Source organism: Meleagris gallopavo, chromosome 5 (genome assembly GCF_905368555.1).
Source record: "Meleagris gallopavo chromosome 5, MGAL_WU_HG_1.1, whole genome shotgun sequence".
Taxonomy (NCBI): domain Eukaryota; kingdom Metazoa; phylum Chordata; class Aves; order Galliformes; family Phasianidae; genus Meleagris; species Meleagris gallopavo.
Genome location: NC_139408.1, coordinates 27,076,373 through 27,092,628, shown reverse-complemented (window position 1 = coordinate 27,092,628; position 16,256 = coordinate 27,076,373). Strand labels below are relative to the sequence as shown.

The following is a 16,256-nucleotide window of genomic DNA, read 5'->3' as shown; positions in this document are numbered from 1 at the left end:
TCAGAGGCTCCATGATAAGATGAACTCCCCAGAGGGTATGAATTAACTTACCTCCCAGCTGTTATGCTTAATTATAACAAAAAGGCCACAGAGCTTTTGGTTTGGAAAGACAGCTGCAAAAATAAAACAACAAGGCAAAATAGATGGTGCAAAATATCCACATTTATACCAGTTCCAGGACCTTAAAATGTTTTGCTGTGTTGGTTTTCTTTGTTGGTGGCAGTGGTGGCCTGTTCGGTTTTTTTTCCATTTTTCTCTCCAAACTCACTCTTAAAATATCTTCACATTTAATATTTTCGGCCAGATAGATCACTTTAAAGAGAAAACCTGAAATAACTGCAGAGGCTCATGGAGTACAATCAGACCATTTTCAAAAAATTGAAATGATGTCCTGGAACTTGACATTTTGAGAGTTTGATTTCTGTTTCAAATTATTTGTCATCTCATACTATTCCCCTGCACAAGTAGGTAGATGGAGGAAAAGGAATTACCAAGAGACCTGGAAGGTGCATGTTTGGATTTATTCTGTTAATCACTTTCATTGGGATAGAGCACTCATTCAGGATAACAAGACTAGAAAGGCTAATGATGGAAAAATGATGGACTTTTACTGTACCCTTCATTCCAAGGACTCCCCAAATACTTCATAAATTTCAACCGATACACAAACTACCCTTAGAAATCTCACTCTGTCACTACAGAATGCAGTAGCACATCTGGAATGCAGTGTAGCAGTTCACTAACAGCATATAGTCAAATTCATGCATATTTACAAGCAGTATTGAGAGAAAAATGACATCCATCTGAAATCGTGAGGATAATTTATGAGTGCAGGATGTTATTAGTAACATTCTTCTAGATGTATGTGGTGTTTTAAAAACAGAAAACAAGACACATCCTGTTATTTTAAAACTAGCTACAAGGCTACTAAAATAAAGCACATCTTTTCATCAGCTTGTGTGAGGACTGGCTCAGGTGGCTGGAAAACAAGGCTTACTCATGCTTTTTCATACCCTGTCATTGCTTATGGTTTGTTGGTTTGTTCATTTCTGTCCCCCTTTCCTGCCTGTCTGCAGTGCTCTGTCCTCTGCCAATAACAGACTAGCATGTATGCTTTTGCACAACAAAACACACATCTCCTCCTCACAACAGAGTCTACTTTTTAGCAACTGTTGACTAAGGAAAAGAAATGGGTATTACTTGTCTCCTTAGGACCTGCTGCAGAATGGTTTATAAAAGCTTCTCTTGACTGTGACACACATGCCCCCTGAAGTTCCCTTCTCTGATCTTTAATCCCTTCTCTCTGGGTTTTCAGGCTAAGGAAAGCTTTCTAGTTTTAATAACTTTACAAGAGCTCATGTGTGTCTGGGGATGAACCTGGAAAGCTTTGGGGTTGAATTATTCATTGTGACTAACAAGTTGCCCTCATTTGGTCCTTGACTCAGCAAACTTGCTTTTCTCAGCAAATTTCCAGGAAGTCAAACTACTTTAAGGGAAGCATGATTCTGATGCAAGTTTGTTATATGCTGTCAGTTCTGCCTTAGCTGAAAAAGGGCAAGCGACTAGACAGAGAGAAAGGAGTATTTTCTGGCCACCGTCATTTGTCCCTTCAATACAACTCCACAGCCTCCACAGGGAGATTCAGTTTGTGTGGCTTTACCAAGCATGTCCATCCAACCTAACATGGAGATTTAAGACTCATACTGTAGTGTCAGCAACCAACAGTAGGAGGCCAGATGCCTGCATGAATCCTCACTTGCAGAATTCATCATGCAGACTTCATCAGTTAACCTTCAGAGCGTTATCATTTGGAGAACATCCTTGTCAACAGAACTGAGAGTCCTGCTGAACTTCAGGAGGGAGGGTGCTATTTAACTCCCAGGGGAACTTCACAGTGCTGCATCAGTAAGATTCAGACTTCTAAAACCACAAATATGCTCATTCTGAATCAGGCCTCTCTCTTCTCCTTTTGGAATATGTTTTCTATGGATGATGAAATACTGATCAATAACAAAATAGATTCATTGGTATTTAAAGGAGTAAAGGGGTGAAAAGGATCAGTGAGTACAAGAGGAAGGTAGATAAAGAGGTATCAATCTGACCCTAAAGAGCCTTCTGAAGGATGATCACATATAGAAGTTAGCCTTGCATGCTAACTTCAGTGTTGGTTCTGGTCAGTTTTAATACCTTTCTCTGGGTCATAATTTAGGAAGCAAATAGAGATCATGAAATCATAGAATCATTAAAGATTGGGAAAGACTTCTAAGACCATCTAGTCCAACCACCTACCACTGATGTTCCCCACTAAACTACACTCTTGTATTGCATCTACACATTTCTTGAACACCTTGCAGGGACAGCAACTCCACCACTTACGTGGGCAGCCTGTACCAGAGCCTGACCACTCTCAGATGCTTAACTCTGCTTCACCAGCTCTCAAGACATGCAGCCAAATTCTGAATATGTTGATTCCAGCGGAATTCATACCAGTCCATTCAAGTATTTCTGAGCCAAATTTATCCCATGTTTATGATTCTCTGAAAATGCTCTTAGAAATCCAAACTGGTCCTACTGTCCTACTAACAGACTCAACCTTCTCCTAAGTTTTTGTTTGTTTCAAATAATAATAATAATAATAATAATAATAATAACTTTAGAGCAGTTGCAAGACAGATAAATAATTTCAGGCCAGGAATCTGCTACAGAATACAGTGTTTTGACTTGTTCTGTACACATATAAGTCACAAGAAATGATTCCTCTTTCAAGAAGAGTGAGAGAAGACATGATAAAAGAATAAAACTTTCTGTCTCTGCTGCCCTCAGGTAAAGTTTCAACATCAACAATCTTTAAGGTCAATCAGATCAGTGTCTCTCAATTCATTTCTTTTGATAAGCATCAACTTCAGATCTTGCCAAAAGGGCTCAGAAGACTCACAGACTTTATTGCTGTCCCACCATTGGTTCCTGGGGAATAAAAGGGGTTGTTTTCCCTGATGCTCACAAAAGCCTCGCTTCTCTGATAATTTTTTGTCATGTGGCCTATAGCAAGGTGCTAAACAATTTATTTAAATAGCAACTGTTCCAGTTTCTTGGCAGTAATAATACTGATGAAGAGAGGAGGAGAGGTTTCCTTGAGTCATTCCACTTATCTTCCAGTTCTGGTACTGATTCAAAGGTGTTTTTCTCCCTTCCCATGTTGGTTTGCCCTTTTCTGAGACATGCTGTACCAACTGTTGTCACTCTGGTAAGAACAGAGCTCCATAGCTTATCTAAGACAGGAAGCTTCAGAAGCACGGGAAATTGCTGGTGGGAAGTCAAATGAGTCATCTTGTTTGTGAATGGGTTAAGCAGCAGAAGCCTTTTCAGAATCTTTAACTTGCAGTGATACAATGTCCTTACTCTCAGTACTGAGGAATATCACCAGACTGAAGAACCTGGAAGGAGAAAGCACTCATCCCCTCTCCGGTCCTCCAGTTACTGCTGTGTTCTCAGGCAGCTGTCCTCAGGCACTGTGCACTCACCATGTGCCTACAAATGAATAGGGCTTCTGCTTATTTGCCCCCAGTTTATTTACTGGCAATCAACCTTTCTACATATGTCTGGAGGTATAAGCTGTTGCATTTGCCTTCCACAAGTCTAAATTGTACTGAAGAGTTGCGGAGTAATCACAAACCACGTTCTTGCACTGAAGAGAGCTCTCTGACAGCAGTTTCACAGTTCCCTATATCTGTATGCACCTAGCCTTATATATACTCAAAGAATAGGCTTGGTGCTAGCATAATTGCACCTCTTTCTCAGCAGCCCAAGCACACTGTTCATAGAGTACTTCCTTGTTTCCCCAGGATGCAGTAAGAAGTGCTTCTGCACAGCAGTGGTATGGCTGGGACCTCAAACCCGTGGATTCTTACAGTGGAGCTTACAGCCAGCAATTACTTTAACTGGCTTTTGCTGAAAGCACAGATGTATTCTTCTTCCTTTAAGTTTGCTTTACAGTAATTTACAATTTCTATCCTTTTGCTATATCATGTCCTTGTTCTGAAAACCAGGAAATTCAATAAATCGTATTATGGAAAGATCTAATTATTTTTGTCTTTTTTATTTTAAAGGGTTTTTTTTAACATTTAATAGCCAATTTTTATTTTTTTTCCATTTGTAAGAGTTTAAATAACCCCTTTTGTCAGCCAGGGCAACTCATAAAGAACATAAATATTTTGCTATTCCTTGGAGGGCCGTTTGTATGTATAGTTGGGATTGTCAGGAACACAGTGACTGACAACAGATGATCAAACAGAAGGACTTCACCCAATATTGAAGTTGTCCTGACTTAATCCACACACACACAACATTATCAGGATGCTAAAGTCTTTGCTATGTGCCTGCAGCAACCCCTCCCTGAAGCACCCACAATACCAACAAACAGCAAGGCACTGAAACTCAGAACATTGCAGGAAGCATGGGCTCTGCTACTGGTGGTCCAACTGATTTTCCTTTGGAGAAATTGCAGGCATAAGCCCCCCAAGATACCCCATCCTTCTGATGAGTTTCTCAGATAGCATGATGCTGATACTACTTGATTTTGGTCACTGTCAACACAAGCAGCATGGAATGAACCAGCTCCTTGTAGACAAATTCCTAATCCCAGTTTGATGAACCTCTTTACTGTAATCCACAGCTAGTTTGCTTAAGTGGTTTTATAAAAACAGGTACCACAAGACCATGTAGCAGTCAGAGAGGCTGAGACAACACTAACAAGACTTTCACTAATTAGGTTAAGCTCCCTCATCTTCCCACACTGACAGTGATGTTGAAGGAAAACCACAAAATGGTATCCAGTGTTGTGTATCAGGTGCCTGAAATTGAAGCGGGACGTGTGCTCAGGAAGTGCTTCTAGTTCCTCCCTTCATGACTGCCCACTGCTCACTAGGAAGTTCTGCACTGCATTACAGCAGAACTTCATTCAGAACGGAAGACAGTCTGCACCACTTAATAGGCAGAGGCTTACATTTATCAGGCAGTTCTTTACTTCTCAAGTATCCTAAAATTCCCTAATGATGAAGCATTTCTCAAGAAATCCACAGCAGAAGAACCCTGGTCATTCATGCTCACTTATTCAATCTCCAAGAAAGCTGCCAGGAAATGCAGCATTATGCCTTCCCTTCCGTCTTCTCTGTAGAATCAAGGCTTCGGCCAGAAGGGCAGGTGGCTGCAGCTCCTTCAGTCCAGGTAACCAGATGGGGTCCTCCCAGCCTGCAGCCCAGCCACCAGGGCAACATCTGTATGGATTAGCAAGTCCACAGCCAAGTGAGGACATCAGGAAGACCAAACATGGCCATCAAGTACATGGCCATACAGCCAAATCCTAAGGCCTGCCAGACATATCTGTGTGAACTCACTAACTCATACATCAGGTTTAGGTTAAATATCAAAAAACACTTCTTTACAGAAACGGTTGTTAAGAACTGGAATAGGCTGCCCAGGGAGGTGGTTGAGTCACCATCCCTGGATGTGTTCAAAAACCGTTTGGATGTGGTGCTCAGGGACATGATTTAGCAGAGGGTTGCTAGAGGTAGGGTAGTATGGTGAGATTGTGATTGGACTCAATGATCTTTATGGTCTCTTCCAACCTGAGCAATTCTCTAATTCTATGATCACCACATAGCTATCAAGTCCCAGCTCCCACTTTGCTTGCTGATACAGAGCAGTACAAGCCACAAGCCAGCTAATTTACCATGGCAGATAAGGCAGCTTTCATCAAAAGATTTCAAAGTACTTTTCAAAGGAAGGAAGTAATCCAGCATACAAGACAGGATACTCATGCACAAAGCAGGAATGTGACTTGCCTGGCATTAGTCAGGAGGCTCAGAACAACCTTCTCCTGAACTCACCACACTGCTTATGCCCCAGGCACGTTTATTCTGCCAAACAAAGCTTCTAACATCCTTTCTTTTAATTCTTTGAATACTTGTTCCCATTTTCTGCTTTTAACTGCCGCATAACGTAGCTGTGCATAAATAAATGCTAATTAATATTATTATTACTCCTGCACAGAAGGAGAGCATGAAAGGATAATACAAACACCAAGACTAGTCTCAGCATTGGTTTAGAGCACAGATCTCAGTTCTTTTTTATACATTTTGTGATGATGTATTTCCATAGTCTTGAGAGCCATGTGTCATACAGTTAATGCATTCTGCTCACCTTAACCAGCTGTAGGTTCTGCCTTGGAACTCTACATGTAGCTGGTTGGTTTTTTGTTTTGTTGTGTGTTTTTTTTTTAATGGGAACTACAAAAACAAAATAAAGCACTAGGGCTGCAAAGTTAAGCAAGCATTCAGATGTTGGGAAATAAGAATAGAAACTTGCTTTTAGTTCGAGAGGTTCTGTCTCATCAGATTTCAAGAAATCTTCAACCATTTGGTCAGAACTGTCCTGAACTAAGCTATGCTACTTCTCTCACATCTAGCTCTAAAACAGAGTGATTGTCAAATTAGTGCACTTACAAGAAAGGATGGAGACATCTGTCATAAGGTAGCCACATGTAGTTCTAGTATTGCTGACTGAGACACGTTGAATGGCTTTGACTTCTTATTGTCTTAACACTGACTATTTAAGATTTTTAGGCCTCTTTTTCTTTATCTTGATGCTAGAGACCATCCAGGGCCTCCTACTCCTAGACCCGTAGTGTACCTCCTCTATTTTTGCATTTTTAATAGTTTAGACAAGGGTAGTGAGCACAATCTTATGTGAAGAGCAGCAAAATAATCCTGCTTGCATATGAAGGATTTATTAAATTGACCTTTTGAGTTCTGTGGTGGTCAGATCATGCTGTTAATATTTTAGATGGATTTCCCACCTTGATTTACCCATTTTATATGAGTAATGAAGAGGATGAGAGCAGAAATGTCAGAACTAGCTATTTAGGCTTTTATTTTATTATCTGGGTGTGTTAAGGGGCAGCAACAAGTCCACACATATGGGTATGCTTAATCTGTTAAGAAAGTGAATGTAGGAAAACCTAACCCTAAATTCCATTCCTGATAAGGTGTTCACTGAAGGTTTACTTCACCTTCACTACAAATCTTAAACTTTAAAATATGCTATTAGTTTTCTATTAACATCTGTCTTGTTTGACTTACATTTCAAAGGTTGGATAAGGAAAGGACAGTAAAAGGTTTGCTGATGTGTTCCAGCAGAATCAAGGGAAAAGGGCTTTGAGCTTATGACTTGGACATGAGACAGAGTTTTTACATGTCAAAGTATATAATAAGCAATGGCCTTATTTCACTGCTGCACGTAAAGCTTTTTTTAGCTTTCACTAATAATCATACAGCTTTCTCCTAGGTTTCCTTCAAAATATTTAAGTTTGCATTTTGTTTTAATAATCTGTAAAATTTCTGTGGTAATTTAATGATTTGATTCCAAAACAGTAGTTCAGACAACTCACTGATTTGTCACTCTACTGCTTGAAACTCATTCTGTACCGATACAATTTCTCCTTGCTTATTTTAATAAGACAGCATTTACTGAATGGACTCATGTCATTTTCCCTTCCAATAACTAGCAAAGATGAAATCAATTAAGAACTGGTTTTCCTAAGAGCGTATGCGAGTCCCTCACAAATTAATTGCTGGTTCTCAGATTCATTAGAGGTTTTCTTAAAACAAAACAAAACAAAAAAACATCATGCATGTTTTGTTGTTGTTGTTGTTGGTTTTTTTTCTTTACAGACTCATCTCACTTAGGATCCGTAGTGGACCTTGTTTGGAGATGAATGGTCACGTGTAGCAAAAGAAATTATTGGACTCTTGCTCTGTATAATGAAGAAAGGTGAGAGATTTGCAGTGACTGAGGATGGGGACACCAGAAAATGAAGTGAAAGTTTTGCAGTTAAAGTAGTTGAACTCAGTAAAAAAAGTTTCTATCCTTGTATTTGCCATACAATTCCTGCAGAAAACACAGAAACAGGGTCTTGATTTTGGATAGGAGGTCACTTGCACTTTCTGTTTCTTATTTCTTTTCTGGCACTGGTCAAGATCCTGAATTCAGATTTACACAAGTGCTGAATACACATGCCTTAATGAAACATTAACTTTGAACATCTCAGCGGGGAATGGAGGAAATGCAACTTTCCCTCAGAATTGTAGGATCTTGGTCAATTGAAAAGTGGAATATCCCAAATTAACAGAAATTCAGGATAAATTTGCACTTTTCCATGCTTCAGTTCTCTGAGCAGAAATAACAGCTCTCTTACAATACAGTGTTTTTGGCAAAGTGGAGATGTATAATCATCAAAGAAGTCTGAGAAAAAATCAATGCTTAAAAAAAAAAAAAGCATTCTAAATAGTGCACACTAAAGAAAAAATGGAACACTCACTTCTTGAATACTGCAATATTTTGTTAGCAGAACACTTAACCCATTTTTATTCATTTTCAGATCACGGAGGGTTGTTTATGCTTTTGCTATTAAAATGATAGAAGTTTGAGTGCTGGCCAGGTTTGTCTTTGCAATTTCTGCTCTGCAGCCTATTCAGTGAGCTTCAATGCAGGAAGTCCAAGTCTTACAGGAAGTTTAAACCAAACCAGTAATAAACCTGCTGCATCTCTACCTCCTAACCCTTTCTTTTTGAACATCAACAGGCTGTCAAAAACATTAAGGGCTGAGACAGGAGATTTGACTCTTGACTCTGACTTGGCAAGATGTTCTGATCCTATTTCCCCTTCTGTAAGCACTACTACAGATCTGAAACAGCAAAAAATAAAAAAGAGAGAGAAAGAAAATAGCTGTGCCCACCTCAGCCAAAGCAGCAGAGAAATGGTTACAGTTCTTGTGCATCAGGTGGTATGCATTGCCTTTGTATTCTTTGCCCAGCTCTTCCATAATTTTATCCACATCCTCTTCTGTGAAGTCTGTGGTACCCAGTGCAATGGATTCTCTAGTAAAAACAAAGCACAACATGGAAAGCTACAATGAAGAGAGTGATACATCACCAGGGAAGAGGAAATGATAAGGCAATGGCAAGAAGGCCAGGTGTAAGTCATTGACACGCATATCTGGGGCTATCAGACAGATTCTTACTAACAAAATAGCATGCTAATATCCTCAAGTTTATCCGTAAAGCAGATTATAGCACAGGAGCAGTCCCCCAGAGCCTTCTGCTCACCACCAGGGACATCTCAGTTCTTGCGGTCTGCTTGTTTCCCCCTATGCCCATAGCTGCTCAGCAGAAAATTGCAGTAGGACAGTGGAGATCATTTTCCCATGATAGAGATATTTTCCATGGTGTGGACCAGAAAGGAGCAGACAGAGCTTTATGTGGGAACATATTGCTTCCCTCAGTATTCACTCAGTAGTGCTTGTTCTTCTAAAGTCCGCAGCATCTCCCAGTGTAAACCCACAGACTGTGAAAGTCAAATCCCATCTTCTGTGGGCAGTTCCTTGAACCACAGCCCCAAAGCCAGAGCACCTTGAACAACACCTTAGTGAAGTATCCTCTCAGACTCCTCTAGTAAGCTGGTCTGTCTTTTGTGACAGTGTAACTATAAACACTAGAGATGATTTCTGCAATATCCATAACTTGGTGATGCTCATAAAAAGAGTAGTTTTTTATTTCCCCATGTGCTGGCTCTGTATAACACAGTTATTTCCATTCTTGCTGATAGGTAAAACCAGCAGCACGGAAAGCAAAGAAAATGGGAAGAGAGAACTACATTGATTTATAACTATACTTTTAAACCCTTCTAAACACACTTCAGCACCACTCCTCATTTGGTGTACAGTTTTATCTGCCATCAAGAACCCCTGCGGAGCTCCGTTTGAACAAGGATCATGTAAAGGAGGCAGTGTGAGTGCTAATGAGAAAGAAGGGGGGGAAAGGACCTCCCTGCTCTCCCTGCAGAGACAGCTACTAGCAGGGAAAGAAAATGTAAAAAGGGCCCTTACTTGAATTTAAAGGTCTCGCCAAGCTCTACCGCACTGCCAGGTGTGATCTCGAAAATCCCACTGAAAGGGTAGGGATGCCCTCCATAGGCAAACTCTGACAAGGAAAGAAAACAGACAGACTGTGAGTAATCGAATGAACTCTGTGTCAGGATGGCAGCTGTCTTCAAAGCTCAGCATCAGCACCAGGGGCTGGGCAATTGCCAAAATCAGCTTCAGTCAGCCTCTGAAAGACATTTTCTCTGCCCAGTTACCTAGCAGCCTGAGGATACCCTCAAAGCCTCAGCTCCAGAGCAGGCTCCATCAATGCTAATACTACTGGTTGCACTGCTAATTAGTACCTAGCACTGCTAATTAGTACCTAGCACTGCTAATCTACTTCTCAATGCCAGAAAAGCTCGCTGGATCCACCTCTTTGTGCCTGTCCAGGTGGTTTCCTGTCAGTATAAAGTTGTGTGGCAGAGGCATCTGGAAATACTATGAGAGGCTGTCAGCAGCGATACTGAGCAGGGAGAAGCCTTTCCTAGAGTACAAAGAAATCTGTCCTCTTCTTCCAGAGGGATTTGCAGGCAGCTATGAGGAATTCTTTGCTGAAAAAAACCAAGCTAATTACCCTCTGCTGCCTTAGCGTGTGGGTTGAGCCTGGAGGCCCCTCCATGTTATATGGGCCAACTCACATGGCCTATGAAAGCTGCAGTGCTTGAGACAGAACACAGCACCCCCAGCAATTTATCTGCAACATGGCACTAGCTAAAAATACCACGAGTAAGATAATTTCAGTCACTCCCATTTAACGCTGTCTGAAGGGGGAAACAGAAAGTCCGTGATGCTGGCCTGTCCTTTGGCTTCATTTTGCTGCGTCTCTTCTCACAGACACCTTGACCGCATACCTTGGGTGCTCTACTCAGCTTCAAACCACTTGGAAGAATTCTTGCAAAATATTTTTTAATTTCAAAACTTACAGACCGTAGACACTCATAAAGAACTAACACAAAGCTGGTTTACCCTGACACAGAATTAGCACAAACTTTCCTTATACAGGTTTCAATACAGCTACTGATCCATCGCTCTTCCCCCACCCCAGACTTTCCTTTCCTTCACTGCAGGTTCTACCAATTTGATTGGTCCTTGCTGCTATTCTGCTACATGCCTGCACAAGCTATAGAGTCTGGAATTACACATTAAAGATCAGAAGAGCTACTTGGTTCATGGTAGAACTGCACAAGTTCTAGTTGGACTACCCAACAGATTAAAACAGAACTGGCTGAGTTTTTCACTGCTCAAAACATTCTTGCTAAAAACTATAAATTTTGGATTCTTTTCCATATCAGACCAGCCACACTGTTTTTTTCCCCATGTACTGCAGATAATAAAAAGGAAATACTTCATACCTCTGCCGTAGATCTCAATACCAGAGTGGAAGACACCAATGCCCAAGGTAGAGGTGTATTCATTTATCCAGTACTACAGGAAGAAAAAAAGTCATATTTGGAATTATTAGCAGGAAAGAAACACACAGTCTTGCCCTAGGGCATCCCTCCATCTCCCTTCCTCAAGGCAACTTCTCTTAAGGACAAGAAATATTTTTGTAATGTTTCTGAGACAAATTGTGTCTCTTTATAGAGCAACAGCAGTGGGCACCTTGTTTATACAGCTGACTGGGATTACTTCTCCAAGACATGCTGATCTAATCCTTGCCATATAAGGCATTTTCCTATATTAAGATACAAACAGACCTGAACCTTCATAAACCTGGCTCCAATAGAACGTGGTCATTCATCTTTCTCCTCATTTAAATATCTTTCTTTTTTTCTTTTTTTCTTTTTTTTTTTTTCAGATTCACTTCTCTTTATCTTCAAGATCTTGAACAGCTTGAGTTAAAGCACTCCCAGATATTTTCTGCACACTATTTTACTTCACTTCCCAACATCTTCTGCAAGTTTTAGGCATGTTTATTTGGGCAACCAGATTTTGGAGACAAATCCATTTCTCCTGTATGTCAGAGGAGCACCACTTAGTAGTTACCTACATCATCAGTAATTGCTTTTTAGGAAAAAAAGGAGTTCTGAACATACCAGTCAACATTTTGCTCAGAGGCACATCACACTATCAAGCACTATTTTGGAAGAGACTGAAGTCTGGCTGTTCCAAAATCAGGAGCAAGGCAATCACAACATTACCCAACTCCGAGACAGATTTTCAAGAGGAGTTGTTAAGCGATTGCTGCTTTGGAGTCCAGCTCTTCCCCATTAAATATAGAGCAGAGGAGCACCACAGCACACATGCACCACTCCTCCGCCAGCACTGCTCAGGGCCTGTTTCCACCACACCGTGAAGGACAGTGCAGACATCCAGAATTAGCTTAGCTGGGGCTTGTTTGGAGCGGGAAGCTGTGCAGCCATGCCAGGGCAGTGCTGCACTGGAGATAATGAGCCCTGTTCAGTGCAAGTATTTATTAGGTTTGCTGCAGAGCTGTGCTGCTGCAGAAATGATGTTTTCAGGCAATGAGTGGAAATTGCCAGTGCCTGGTGTATTTACAGTTCACTTATAGTTAGCATGCAGTGAAAACGCATCTCTAGTAAATCTCAGCAATGCAATTCCGATTGTAATCAAGCACTGCAAGGAAAGAGAGTGGTGTTCACTCGTCTCTCTGTACAATGATGAGACAGGTTCATTAAGTGAAAATTCTCTTATGGGTCAGGTAGCAGCTTCTGGAGGAGCCACGATGATCTGCAGCATCCCTGGTGCCTGGCAACACAGAGTTGCCACATGATGAACAGAACCCTCTGCTCTCAGGCAGCCTGAGGTTTGGCACTCTCCATCTACCTCCTGCACTCTGCTTTCTTATGTATTTTTGATGACTGCCTTGAATGCAGTTACTGTAAATCACCTGGAAATGCTTTCTGCACAACCATTGCTACTCTGGAAAAACACAGTAGCTTTGATGTGAAAAGTGCTGCCCCCAGCCTGACTTGACATGGGGTTGGTTAGTATTGATACCTTACACTGTGCTCCCCAAAATTCTTGCTTCTGGCAGTACAGCACCCTCCTTTCCTTCCAGCAAGTCCTGTAATACTTCTTTGAGTTTTGGTATCATAGATCATGTATTAGTGCAGGACGCCTGACCCAAGCTGGACTCCTTCCCACTGCTCTCTTCAATTTTTATAGAACCTCTATTTATCTCATCACTGAATTATGCAAACTCTTGGGTCTAGACACACCAGAGCACTAAACCAGAGCTAGACCAAGCAGCCCTCGTATCTGCCAGCTGAGACGAGACATGAGCAGTGCGTCCTCTTCTTGAGCAGTGCGCCTGGTGTTTGGGGATACATGTCCCCTTGTTTTCTGCTGTCTTTCTCCACAGACCTTTGTCTCCCTGGCCACTGCAGGAGGGATACCCCTGCTCCTACCATGGAAGGAGATGCATATGGGAGGAATCCATATGATACCAGTCACAACTGCTAAGTAGCCCAAGACCATCTCACATGGGCAGCGAGGGCATGCCTTCAATTCAGTTCTTTCATCTCCCAGTCTCATGGATTAATACCTCAGGCTCTCAGATAGCATCAGTAAGAGTCAGAAAAACATTGGTTTCTGCAGTCCCACAGTAACTGCTTCCAGAGGGTAAGGTAAGTAGGTTACTTTCTCCCTCAGGCTGAGCTATTGGCTCACAGCAATAATACAAGTGCAACACACCTGGGTCACACCAGCTGCTTTGCTTACAGGAGTAACTAATAAGATCTTTTCAAATCAGAAATGTTCTTGCATATTACCTAGTCAGGTTATCCACAGAGGCCATGCTGGATCTGGCTTATGCATTTCAAATAAAGAATTTAAATTGAAATCCACTTTCAAATATAGTTTTCCCTTCTTCCTTGTTAAAGTCCATGTTGCATCCAAACAAATAAGCAAACAAAGAAGAAAAATAATGCACTAAATACAACTGCCTCATATGAGCAGAGCATTGTCATGTCACAAGCCCATCCCGTCCCCCACCTGCCTGCACCATTCTTGTTCCCAGCATGGCCATAGCCCCAGAACAACCCCTGCCCAACCGAGAGCACTGAGACAGGCTGCAGACAGCAGGACAGCTAGTGAGAGTGCTCCACCAAAGGGGAAGGGAGAAGAACAGAAGTATTTCTCTGCTGATGCCAGGTGCTGAAGGATTACAGCCATAACACAGACTTTTCTGTATTTAAATGATGTGTTTTTTAGTACGAAACCTTTTCTTGAACAATTATGGACAGAACTGTGACAACCTCAGCCACACTTGAATTTCAACCAAGCAAAAACACTTGTTTAATGTTTTCTTTCAAATAACCTTAATAACGCAGGGGTGTTATTGAAGTGTGATTTGATCTGCATCTTAGATAATACTGAAGATTTTTATTTGCAGTCAACTATTATCAAGACCAAAATGCAAAGCAGCTCTGAATCATTGCTGCTGTCCTCAGCTCACCCCTATCTCCAGGGTACTGCAGAATGTGCCTCCAGTGTACGACTGAACATGCAGCAACCACTGCCTGGCACTGGGGCACAGCCCACGGCTTGTCTCACGAGGAAGCTACGGTAAAGTGAACGTCAGTCACTTGCAGAGCTGGAAAAGAGAATCCAAGCCAGATTTGAAAGCCAGTTTGTAGACATAAGCACAAGCCAGCCTCCAAAGGCTTTTCAGTTCTGAGCATAAGAATAGCAGCAACAGTCAGCAAATACTCATCTCTTGAGTAAATTGGCTATTGCTTAGATTTAAAAAATAAAATAAAAAAATCTGCAGCCTGTTCTGAGCCAGATGAAAGAGCTGGGGGATTGAATTCAGCAGGATCTTAAAGGGACTTGTGATTCATATCTGCATTGCATGCTGCCTGCAAAATCACGCTCTAAAGCCTATACAGAAGGACTTGGAGCATTCTATCTTATTTCCATCACAAACCAAGACAAAGAACAGCTCAGAAGGGAAGAGAGGCAAGGATGACGGCAAACCAGACTACAGCTGCTTCAGAAAAGCAGGAGACAGCCCAGGAATCAAATTCAAACCCAGAGAGGAACCTCTTCCCATTTGAATTTTGCAGTGTATCAGTTAAGATATTTTAATGCGGGTTTCTGATGATGTAGAACTTGGAATTTTCCAGTTTTTATTCAAGCCATCACTGATTTCATGGTTGGTTTGCTTCAGTGATCTAAATGTCTGGTGAGATAGCTTAGATTCTGGGAGATGCTCTGAGTCAGTTGTTATGTTATCCACTTTATTCATCTTTACTCCTCAAATAGAAGTGAAAGTCTTACTGGGATGGTAAACCATATCTCATACTTGTAGATAAGAAACTATAGAGCTTCATTATGCTTCTGTTAGTTTGATACGAAGAAGCAGATAGTGCAGTACTTGCAGATAATGCCACCCTTTGACTTTCCAGAACATGAGTTCTTAGGAACCGCTACCGGAAACATAGGTTTCCAGAAAAGAGAGACTCATCCATATCCCAGTAACTTCAATCTTCGGTTGATAGCATACTATAACATCAAAGTTTTTATCACTAGTTTTCTCTTTATCTGCCCTATTTCAGACCATTATTTTCCATGACATCATCAGATTCTTTCCAGCACTCCTGTACCAAGCAGCCCAACCTAACTAGCTCCCCTGAGACTGGAGACAAGACTGTCCATAGGACAGGGCAGCTGGCTCACTGCAGAAGAGAGCCTTGACTTGTCAGATCCCAGTGCAGGACACCCAGGGCTCTAGTTGCTACTGGTATGCTCCATGAAAGGAGCCTGATCAACAAGAAGCATTTCTTCTTTCCTCTGCCTTTATTAGATACACCATGTAGCCTTTTCCTGGTGTTGTAGTGCTTGGCCCTGCCATTACCTTACCTAGGCAACTTCAGGAAAACATGCAACGGAGTGTGAATAGTCATAAATGTACTGGTCAGTCATATATCAAATACCAGAAAAATTAATCTGTGCCATTTTTAAGCTCAAGCCAAAAGCCAGTATTAAACAGAACATCTGATTGATGCAGGAGACCTGCCAGAGAGCAATAAAGTGGTACCTTGGCACTATTTTCTGACATGTATTGATCCAGATCTGAGAGATGAGAGCACAAACAACAAAGCTACAGAGGAGGCTAGAGAACATCATTTTAGGAAATCCATGAGTGAAATCTGAGCCCTATAAGGCCAGATACAAATGCTCAGCAACTTCAAAAGAGTTTCAGCTTCCCCCTGTGAAATTTTCTAAACCAAAATCTAGAATCTTGGGCCTGCAGAGGTGGAAGGAAAGAGCCTAAAACAGCTCACAGAACATTCTCTGAATAATGGCTGCAGTA

The 16,256-nt window shown here is 41.5% G+C and overlaps 1 protein-coding gene across 3 annotated transcripts in view; it reads right to left on the bottom strand.

Annotated features, from left to right (window-relative positions):
- SYNJ2BP (synaptojanin 2 binding protein) overlaps window positions 1-16,256 on the bottom strand; it is a 91,544-nt gene that overhangs the window by 10,430 nt on the left and 64,858 nt on the right. For 2 of the 3 annotated variants that reach the window (XM_085224930.1, XM_010711518.4), the window contains 3 exons: window positions 11,329-11,401; window positions 9,941-10,034; window positions 8,792-8,933 (listed from right to left, as the gene is read on the bottom strand). In XM_085224930.1, the coding sequence (XP_085081056.1) occupies window positions 8,792-8,933; window positions 9,941-10,034; window positions 11,329-11,401 (309 nt within the window). Of the gene's footprint in view, window positions 1-5,129; window positions 5,274-8,791; window positions 8,934-9,940; window positions 10,035-11,328; window positions 11,402-16,256 lie in introns of those variants that run through there. The other variant, XM_085224929.1, reaches the window with a different exon arrangement.